Source organism: Sminthopsis crassicaudata, chromosome 6 (genome assembly GCF_048593235.1).
Source record: "Sminthopsis crassicaudata isolate SCR6 chromosome 6, ASM4859323v1, whole genome shotgun sequence".
Classification (NCBI taxonomy): Eukaryota; Metazoa; Chordata; class Mammalia; order Dasyuromorphia; family Dasyuridae; genus Sminthopsis; species Sminthopsis crassicaudata.
In genome coordinates this window covers 54,105,112-54,116,182 of record NC_133622.1, presented here as the reverse complement: position 1 = coordinate 54,116,182, position 11,071 = coordinate 54,105,112, and the positions used below count along the sequence as shown (strand labels likewise).

At 38.0% G+C, this 11,071-nt stretch overlaps 1 protein-coding gene across 5 annotated transcripts in view; it reads left to right on the top strand.

Moving 5' to 3' along the window:
• The first annotated feature begins 376 nt into the window (after window positions 1-376).
• LOC141546724 (UDP-glucuronosyltransferase 2B17-like) overlaps window positions 377-11,071 on the top strand; it is a 75,672-nt gene continuing 64,977 nt past the window's right edge. Inside the window, exon 1 of one of the 5 annotated variants that reach the window (XM_074274717.1) lies at window positions 377-470. Coding sequence is in view for 2 of the 5 variants with exons in the window: in XM_074274711.1 (XP_074130812.1) it covers window positions 10,037-10,760 (724 nt within the window). In the remaining 3 variants the exon portion in view is untranslated. Of the gene's footprint in view, window positions 471-2,458; window positions 2,550-10,011; window positions 10,761-11,071 lie in introns of those variants that run through there. The other 4 variants (XM_074274715.1, XM_074274716.1, XM_074274720.1 and 1 more) reach the window with 4 other exon arrangements.

Genomic DNA, 11,071 nt, shown 5'->3' with positions numbered 1-11,071 from the left:
TTGAAATCTAAGGGCAGGGAAATTTGAGATACAAGGGAGATAGAGAGAAAGGACATAATTTTCTTATAAAACCTGTGTGCCTTTTAAAAAATTAAATAGGATTAAGAATTAAAGTCGAGTAATTAAAATTATTCTGTAGATTCTGAAAAATCCTGCTTATTAAAATAGTTCAAATAATGGAAAAGAACATAAAATTTGTGCAAATTAGGAACGTGAATGATAGCAGACAATTGTTTTTCTTTTACAGGAAAGCCATGAGATGTGCTAACTCCTGTTGGTTATCACTAACTATGACATTTGAATAAAGAATTCAGAGATATGACTTAAATTTTAACCACCTTCTTGGCAATAATCAATATAAACAGAAATTCATATTGGAAAGAGACTAGTAATTTGTAAAGCAGGAATAACGATGAGGTCCGAGAAGTGGATTTCAGCTCTTTGGCTGCTGCAGCTGGCTTGCTTTAGTGGTGGGCTTTGTGGGAAGGTCCTGGTATGGCCAATGGAGTATAGTCACTGGATCAATCTAAAGAACATCTTGGATGAGCTCCTAGAGAGGGGCCATGAGGTGACTGTGCTGACACCCTCAGCTACTGTTTTTGTTGATCCAAGTGACTCACCCAGGCTCCATGCTGAGGTGTTCCCTGTGAGGATAAATCAAGAGGAATTGGCGAACTTTTTTGAAACCCTTATCACACTTTGGAGTAATGAATGGCGAAAACTTTCACCACTGAAGTATGGTGCAGCCATGCAAGACATGGTGTTCCAGTATTCAAGGCTGGTAAAACATCAGTGTGAGAGTGCTGTTCTCAATAAAGACCTTATGGAGAGATTGAAGAAAGGCAGATATGAAGTTGTTCTTTCTGATGCTGTTTGTCCTTGTGCTGAGCTCATAGCAGAGATACTTGGAATACCCTTCATCTATAGTCTGCGTTTCAGCATGGGCAATTATTTTGAAAAATACTGTGGAGGACTCCCATCCCCTCCTTCCTATGTGCCTGTCCCCATGACAATATTGACTGACAAGATGACTTTTATGGAGAGGGTGAAAAATATGCTTTTCTACATTTACTTTGACTTTTGGTTCCAGAATTTTGATGGGAAGAATTGGGATCAGTTTTACAGTGATGTGCTAGGTAAGCCTGTGTTTTTTCATTGGTTTTCATGTCAAATAATGCTGTTCAATAATGCCCTGACATCCTTATGCATCTTGGTGTGAATCATGGGAGCAATGGATTTACTTCCCTTTCATGACCATCCTTTGATGTTTTGCTGATTTAGCTAAGCTGGTTTGACTGTCCTGGTTTTCCATAGTAAAAGTTTTCCTTATTGTACTTGCTATTCCCAGAAACTCTTAAATCTGGCTAAAGATATCGGTTTGTTTTCTTTTGTTTGGAGTTTTAAAAATAAATATTAAACTTTAATAAAAACATTTACCCTTATTGGTACATCTGGAATAATATGTTAAACAAATATTATGACAAACCCTTCTGTTTGTCAGTCTCCCTATTGTTGACAAGTCCTTTTATCTTGACCTGAGTGTGGTTATGGCATGACTATTTGTACTTGATCGATTGAAATACATATTAGCAGTTGGATCTGTGGCATCCAGAGACTCCAGACCTTAGCTACTAAGGTCAAGAGTTATTGGAAGCTAAAGACAAAGGTGATTGGAGATCAATTATTTAACTTTTGCTCTAGAAATGACTGTAGAGATTGTTTTAGTACCCTACTGGTTTTAAAAAATGAATTACATTTACTTTGAGAATCTGCAAGAAGCAAAAGAAAAAGAATTGATCCTATTCTCCTTTCCATATTACTTACTTCCAAACTAAGGAGCATTTCCCTTCTAAATAAATGATTTTGTGATAAGCCTACAACATTAACAAAGGAATCAATAAATAGACAACAGACAATTTAATATAAACTAATTCATTTTAATAAAGAATATTCTTTGCAGCTGGAAGATAGCTTAAAGAATAAGAAATAAGAAGAGCTATTACTCTGACCTGACTCAATTTTCTCAGCTACTTGTGGAAGGACAGTGCTTGTAACATAGCTCATTTTGAAATCTAATAGCAATGAGGTTTAAGATACAATTAATTTATTTCAGAATAAAATCTGTATGTCTTTAAAGAATATGTCTTTAAAGAATGAAGTAATATTAATATTTTAAAAGTGTTAATGTTTAAATTAGAGCAATTGCAATATTCTATTATTCCTGCGTAAGTCACCAACAAATAATAGGGACATAAAACTTTGTGCAAAGTGAGGAATTTAAAACCATCTAAGTAGGATACTAAACCTACGCCATATATTCATTAATTCCTTACTTACTCAATGTCTCCTTGTATGTTATCTTACAACTAAAGTTTCCATGTTGGGACAAGAAATTTAGAAATGTAAGTTAAATTTTAACCTCCTGATGGTGATGGTCAATATAAGCAGAGACTCAGATGGAAAGAGCTCAGTAGCTTGTAAAGCAGGAATAAAGATGAGGTCCGAGAAGTGGATTTCAGCTCTTTGGCTGCTGCAGCTGGCTTGCTTTAGTGGTGGGCTTTGTGGGAAGGTCCTGGTGTGGCCAATGGAGTACAGTCACTGGATCAATCTGAAGGCCATGTTGGATGAGCTCCTAGAGAGGGGCCATGAGGTGACTGTGCTGACACCCTCAGCTACTGTTTTGGTTGATCCAAGTGACTCACCCAGGCTCCATGCTGAGGTGTTCCCTGTGAGGATAAATCAAGAGGAGTTGGCGAACTTTTTTGAAAACTTTATCACACTTTGGAGTAATGAATGGCGAAAACTTCCACCACTGGAGTATGGTGCAGCCATGCAAGACATGTTTTTCCAGTATTCAAGGCTGGTGAAACAGCAGTGTGAGAGCGCCGTTCTCAACAAAGACCTTATGGAGAAATTGAAGAAAGGCAGATATGAAGTTGTTCTTTCTGATGCTATGTGTCCTTGTGCTGAGCTCATAGCAGAGATACTTGGAATACCCTTCATCTATAGTCTACGCTTCAGCATGGGCAATACATATGAAAAATACTGTGGAGGACTCCCATCCCCTCCTTCCTATGTGCCTGTCCCCATGACAATATTGACTGACAAGATGACCTTTATGGAGAGGGTGAAAAATATGCTTTTCTACATTTACTTTGACTTTTGGTTCCAGAGTTTTGATGTGAAGGACTGGGACCAGTTTTACACTGATGTGCTAGGTAAGCATGTGCTTTCTTCATTAGTTTTCCTGTCAAACCTGTTCAATAATGCCCTGACATCCTTATGCATCTTGGTGTAAGTCATTGGAGCAATGGGTTTACTTCCCTGCCATGCCCTTTCCCTCCTGTGATGTTTTACTGATTTAGCTAAGCTGGTTTGCCTCTCCTGTCAATGGCACCTGGTTTTCCAAAGTAAAAGTTTTCCTTATTCAAGATGCTATTCTGTTAGGGTTATATTTTTTCTCTCCCTAACTATTGCTAATCGATCCTTATTCCTAGGCTTATCAGAGAAAATCTGGTAAATATAACATAATATCAATCTCACTTCTATTTTGAGATCTTCAGAATCCTCTGGCTACTATCTTATAGAAAGTAGTTGAAGCATAACAGAGCACCAGAGAGTTTAAATGAGCAGCAATCTTAAACTTTATTCCCATAAATCACATCTACCCTATGACCTCTTGCACATACCTTAGTATCGACTTCTCAGTCCAGGCTCCAGGTGGAAAGAGGAAGGAGAAAGGGGAAAAGAGAGATGCTCCTTGTCCGGAGCTTAGAGTCAATGAGGTCACAGACACAAGCCAATCAACGATGAAATCTACATCCCGAACTTGACCCAGACTTCAGAGAGAAATCTAGGTTCCTACCATGGGTGGAGGAAGTCCCTACGTACTCAACTCTTAAGCACATCCAGGGATAAAGACCATTGGTCCACTTACATCTCAATTGAGCTTGCCTGACCTTGGACCCTTACAAATCCCCTTTCTTTCAAAGCGGGGACCGCTCATCCCATGTCAAGCTACTCAGCATCATCATTAGTTTGCTTGATCAACGAGATCATGCTCAAGGTGTCAGGAAGCAACACCACTACTCAACAGAGTCATGTCCAAGGAGAGAAGATACCAAGGAGGCAGGATGTCAATGAGATAAGATGTCACCACAATAGGATGTTACAGTTATGTACAATTCTCACAATTCTAGTTCACAATTCTAATTTGTCACAATTCTGATGCACTTACACACATGACACTTGTCAGATTTCTATTGCACTTGTCATGATTCTAGATCAATTCTGGTTTATCACAATTCTAGAGCAATTTTAGTTTCACAGATAAAGGTGTACATAAGCAAAGTCATGTCCAGAACCATTGTCTCAATAACAATGGCAGGTGGGTGTGTTGGTTTTTCACCCACTAATTTAAAAGCATAGTCCTTCAATAGAAAGCATAGGGCAAAGCCTCTCCCCAGACCCCTATATGGCAAGTAGCCACAGGAGGAGCAAGCAGGCCCATTGTCCATTTACAGTCTTTATATTGCATATAAATATGACAATGAGAATTAGGCTCAACAGTGGCCAAGTGTTCAACCCATTCATTAAAGTCATACTCAAGGAGATTTACAGTCTTTATATTGCATATCACCCAAAACAGTCCTTTTCAGCTGCTACACTGGAGCTGTGTCTGCTGTCTCTGGTGTCACAGTCCGGGGGGACATTGCTGCCATCAGTGTCTGGAGGGATGCTGACATCTGGCTGGTCCCTCTGGGCTGTTGTCTGGTCCTTCTCTTGGATCCCCAGGTCACATATGTCTCTGGTGGGGATCAACTCTGCTGCTGGGTCTGCATCTAGAATGAAAGGAATGTACCCGGGGCCCCAAACCCTGGCCCAGCTTGGGCCTTTCCAAATGCCATCCAGGCCTTTCCACATCACAGTGGAAGGAAAGTTCTTGTCAAAAGTCAGTCTGTCACTTAGCTGCACTTTCTGTGTATGCCCGAAGTGCATGGCTAAGGTAAAATGCAAAGAATTTTAAAATGTAAAACCAAAATAACTTAAAAATATAAAATCAAAATAACTTAGTAATGTAAAATCAAAATACTTTAAAGATGTAAAATCAAAAGTGTTTAAAAATGTAAAATCAAAATTTAAAAATTGCAAGCAATCACATATATGTATTGCCACATCTTGTGCATATCCCAAAATTCCCTTCTCTTGTTTAGAGAAGATCTCAGGATATAGTCTGTCCAGTAATGACTTGACTGTTAGGATTATAAAAAATGCCAATGGAATGGGCAAAATCAAATTCAATGCAAAAACATCTAAAAGCAAAATATTTATAAGCCAATCATAACCTGTCTTAAATGCTTGTGAGATTCCTACAATGGAAAAATGGTTGATCACATGCCTAGCTGCTTCTCCAGATAATGTCCATTGGTCTTATAACATTAAATTTCAAACCATAAGGGTTTTGTCCTATAGGAAGTATAGGAGAGTGAAAGAAAGATAAGCTGTGTAGCTTTTTGCCATGCTCCTACCTTCCTCTTTAGTGATTTTTAACCAATTACCGGTCCAGCTGGCACATCTAATAGCTATATTACTTACCTCTGTGTCTACCAACCTTTTCAGTGGTCTGCCACTCATACAGTTAATGAGAAAAGGACACTCACCTATGAAAGCTTCAGCCCATCATATCCCTGAATTATTTTGCCTAAAATCAAAGTTTGAGTTTCTGATACTGAATTGTACTCCAGGAGTGTGAATCAATAAATCTGATATTACTTTTCCTCCTGGGTCAAAGATCACACACTGTCTATTTATTCTAGTGATTAAAACAGCAATTTTCCAAACCATTCTAAACATATAAACACTGTTTTATAAGTACTCGTAGGGGGTTGGGAAATCAAGCCCACCTATGGAAGTGGAAAATCCACGAGGTAAAAAAAGAAGAGTTCCAACTCTCCAAAGATGATCCTAGCAGTTTTATAAATATAAAACTCCACTTTCTTTAACTGCAAGATCTTATCCTTGTAAGGTTTCTTAGAAATTGATAGAGCTGTATTTTTAAAATTTTTTCTGATTATAGTCAATACCCCACAATTCCTTTTTGCCTTGGGCCATGAAGCCCACTCCAGACTTTTGAAATGAAGACACAGGAGTTTTGAATGGATTAATGGGCAGTGCTGATGATATTATCGCCCTTCATTTTCCTCCAACTCCTTCTCCCTTGTCCCATGAAGGTGGGGCTGAGGGAAGAGGAATTGGAAAATTCCCCAAAGGCTGATTTAAAATCCAATCCGAGCTTTGCACATAAAAAGAACTAAATCTCTTCTCAATGGAAGAGTAATCAATAAATTCCTTAAAACAACAATGCAACAAAATACAAAGAAGAATTTCTCCAACTGAAGTCCATGTGGTTCCTTTATTTCCCTCCTTAGCTTCAGCCACTTTGAACTCTTCCTGTTCTAACTGTAGTAACCTAGCTTTTTCTTCTTTCTCTATCTCAACCTGTAATTTAACCTGCAATTCCAATAACTCTTTTTAAATTGTTTGTCGTTCTATTTTTAACTCAACTTCTAGTTGTCCCATTTTATACTCTATACTGTCATACAAACACATTAGCTTCTGTTTACTGATCTACTGCTTTGTATCTCCTTGGGCATAAAACTCTGTCACATTATGGATCAAGTGAACTATAGCTGGTGCTAAAAGTTTAGCTTGATGAGATGTGCGGTTCCTGCAAAACAAGAGAAGGATATTGTAAGGGCCCTTTAAATGGGAGGCGCCACAGGAGATTGAGTGGCCTGGAAGTATTCTCTGTGGATATAGGAGTGCCCTGTGGGTGGGATCCTGTCCATATTGAGATAGCTTCGTAATGAGTGTTGGCTCTCTTGCTGGTTGGCTGTGCGTGTGACCTCACAGGCCCTTTAGAAGCCCACTGCAGACAGCAGTCACTCTCTTTAAGCTGGTTTCCTAGCCTGGGGTAGCTGAGCCAAGATTATGGATAGCGGAGAGGTAAGGAGTTTGATAGTGAACATGGGGTCTTCAGACCAGGTGTTCACTAGGGAACCAACAAGTCAGGGCATCAGTCAGGGCATTATGTGAGTAGGTATAATAAAGGCTTTTAAGATTACATGTGGCTGTTCTTGAGTGCGCTACCGGTTATTAAACTATATATATATATATATATATATCGTGGCCAGAGACCTTTGAAGGCCTCAGAGGAGGCGAGCTGGGTAGAGTTGACACTGCAAAGGTCAGTGGTCAAAGGTACTCTATTGAGCCTAGGACACACTAGTAATTGTAACTGCCAGGAGGGCATGTTACACTATTCCCAGAAACGCTTTCATCTGGCTAAGGATATCATTTTGTTTTGTTTTGTTTGGGGTTTTTAAAATAGATACTCAAGTATATAATAAAATATTTAGTCTTATTGGTACATCTGGGACTCTATGTTAAACAAATATGATGACAAACCCTTCTGTTTGTCAGTCTCCCTATTGTTGACAACTCCTTTTATCTTGACCTGAGCCTGGGTATGGCATGACTATTTGTACTTGGTTTATGGAAATGTGCACTAGCAGCTGGATCTGTGGCATCCAGAGACTCCAGCCCAGAGCTACTAAGGTCAAGAGTTATTGGAAGGTAGGAACAAAGGTGATTGGAGATCAATTATTTAACTTTTGTTCTAGAAGTGACTGTAGAGATTGTTTTACCACCCTACTCCTTTTTTAAAAATGAATTAGCGATTCTTTGAGAATCTGCAAGAAACAAAAGGAAAAAAAATTGATCCTATTCTCCTTTCCATATTACTTCTACACTAAGGAGCATTTCCCTTCTAAACAAATGATTTTGTGATAAACCTACAACCTTGCCACAGGAAGCAATAAATAGGCCATAGGCCATTTAACATATCCTAATGCAGTTTAATAAAGAATATTCTTTGTAGCTAGAAGATAGCTTAAAGAATAAGAAATAAGAAGAGCTAATACTCTGATCTGACTCGAATTTCTCAGCTACTTCTGGAAGGACAGTGCTTACAAGGTAGCACATTTTGAAATCTAATGGCAATAAAGTTTAAGATACAATGAATTTATTTCAGAATAAAATCTGTATGTCTTTAAAGAATGAAATAATATTAATATTTTAAATTAATATTTTAAATTAATATTTTAAAAGTGTTAATATTTAAATGAGAGCAATTACAATATTCTATGATTCCTGCACAAATCACAAATTCCTGCACATCAAACAACAGGGACATAAGACTTTAGGCAAAGTAGGGAATTTAAAACCATCTAAGTAGGATACTGAGCCTATGCCATATATTCATTAACTCTTTACTTACTCATGGTCTCCTTATACCTTATGACTAAAGTCTCCTTATTGGGACAAGAAATTTAGAAATATAAGTTAAAATTTTAAAATATATACATATGTGTGTGTGTGTGTGTATAAAATTATATAATCTATAGTCTACATTTCAGCATGGGCAATAGACATGAAAAATACTGTGGAGGACTCCCATCCCCTCCTTCCTATGTCCCTGTCCCCATGACAATATTGACTGACAAGATGACCTTTATGGAGAGGGTGAAAAACATGCTTTTCTACAGTTAATTTGACTTTTAGTTCCAGAGCTTTGATGCAAAGAATTGGGACCAATTTTACAGTGATGTGCTAGATAAACCTGTGCTTTCTTCATTGGTTGTCAAAACTGTCCAATAATGCCCTAACACCCTTATGCATCTTGGTGTGAATCATGGGAGAAGTAGATTTACTTCCCTGTCATACCCTTTCCCTCCTGTGATGTTTTACTGTTTTAGCTAAGCTGGTTTGCCTCAATGGCACCTGGTTTTCCAAAGTAAAAGTTTTACTTATTCAAGATGCTATTCCCAGAAACTCTTTCATCTGGCCAAGGATATTGTTTTGTTTTGTTTTATTTCGAGTTTTAAAAATAGATATTGAAGTTGAATAAAAACATTTAGTCTTATTGCTACATCTCAGACAATATGTTGAACAATATGATTACAAACCATTGTATTTGTCAGTCTCCCTATTGTTGACAACTCCTTTTATCTTGACTGTGCGTGTTTATGGCATGACTATTTGTACTTGATCTATGGAAAAGCTTACATGCAGTTGGATCTGTGGCATCCAGAAACTCCAGACCTTAGCTACTAAGATCAAGGTTTATTGGAAGGTAGGGACAAAGGTGATTGGAGATAAATTATTTAACTTTTGCTCTAGAAGTGACTGTAGAGATTGTTTTAGCACCCTACTCCATTTAAAAAAAAAAATGAATTAGAGTTACTTTGAGAATCTATAAGAAGTGAAAGAAAAAAATTGATCCTATTCTCCTTTCCATATTACTTCCACACTAAGGAGTACTACCCTTCTAAAGAAATGATTTTATGATAAACCTACAGCCTTGCCAAAGGAAGCAATAAATAGGCCACAGACGATTTAATATATCCTAATGCAGTTTAGTAAAGAATATTCTTTGCAGCTAGAAGACAGCTTAAAGAATAAGAAATAAGAAGAATTATTACTCCAATCTGACTCAATTTTCTCAGCTACTTGTGGAAGTACAGTGCTTGCAAGGTAACACATTTTGAAATCTTATGGCAATGAGGTTTAAGATACAATGAGTTTATTTCAGAACAAAATCTGTATTTTTTAAAGAAGTAAAGTAAAAAAAAGTGAAGTAAAATTAATATTTAAAAGTGTTAATGTTTAAATTACAGCAATTGCATTATTCTATGATCCCTGCATAAAGTACCAATAAATAATAGGGACATAAGACTTTGTGCAAATTGGGAACTTTAATACCAGCTAAGTATCCTCGAAGGATAATAAACCTGTGCCATATATTAATTGACTTCTTACTCAAGGTCTCTTTATACCTTATCTTAAGACTAAAGTCTCCTTATTGGGACAAAAAATTTAGAAATGTAAGTTAAATTTTAACCTCCTTATGGTGATGATCAATATAAGCAGAGAATCAGATGGAAAGAGCTCAGTACTTTGTAAAGCAGGAATAAAGATGAGGTCCAAGAAGTGGATTTCAGCTCTTTGGCTGCTGCAGCTGGCTTGCTTTAGTGGTGGGCTTTGTGGGAAGGTCCTGGTATGGCCAATGGAGTACAGTCACTGGATCAATCTGAAGGCCATGTTGGATGAGCTCCTAGAGAGGAGCCATGAGGTGACTGTGCTGACACCCTCAGCTACTGTTTTTGTTGATCCAAGTGACTCACCCAGGCTCCATGCTGAGGTGTTCCCTGTGAGGATAAATCAAGAGGAATTGGCGAAATTTTTTGAAACCCTTATCACACTTTGGAGTAATGAATGGCGAAAACTTTCACCACTGGAGTATGGTGCAGCCATGCAAGACATAGCCTTCCAGTATTCAAGGCTGGTGAAACAGCAGTGTGAGAGCGCCGTTCTCAACAAAGACCTTATGGAGAGGTTGAAGAAAGGCAGATATGAAGTTGTTCTTTCTGATGCTGTTTGTCCTTGTGCTGAGCTCATAGCAGAGATACTTGGAATACCCTTCATCTATAGTCTGCGTTTCAGCATGGGCAGTTATTTTGAAAAATACTGTGGAGGACTCCCATCCCCTCCTTCCTATGTGCCTGTCCCCATGACAATATTGACTGACAAGATGACCTTTATGGAGAGGGTGAAAAATATGCTTTTCTACATTTACTTTGACTTTTGGTTCCAGAGTTTTGATGTGAAGGACTGGGACCAGTTTTACACTGATGTGCTAGGTAAGCCTGTGCTTTCCTCCTTGGTTTCCATGTCAAAACTGTTCAATAATGCCCTGACATCCTTATGCATCTTGGTGTGAATCATGGGAACAATAGGTTTACTTCCCTGCCATGCCCTTTCCCTCCTGTGATGTTTTACTGATTTAGCTTAGCTGGTTTGCCTCTCCTGTCAATGGCACCTGGTTTTCCAAAGTAAAAGTTTTCCTTATTCAAGATGCTATTCCCAGAAACTCTTTCATCTGGCTAAGGATATCACTTTGCTTTGTTTCAAGTTTTAAAAATAGATATTGAAGTTTAATAAAGACATTTCC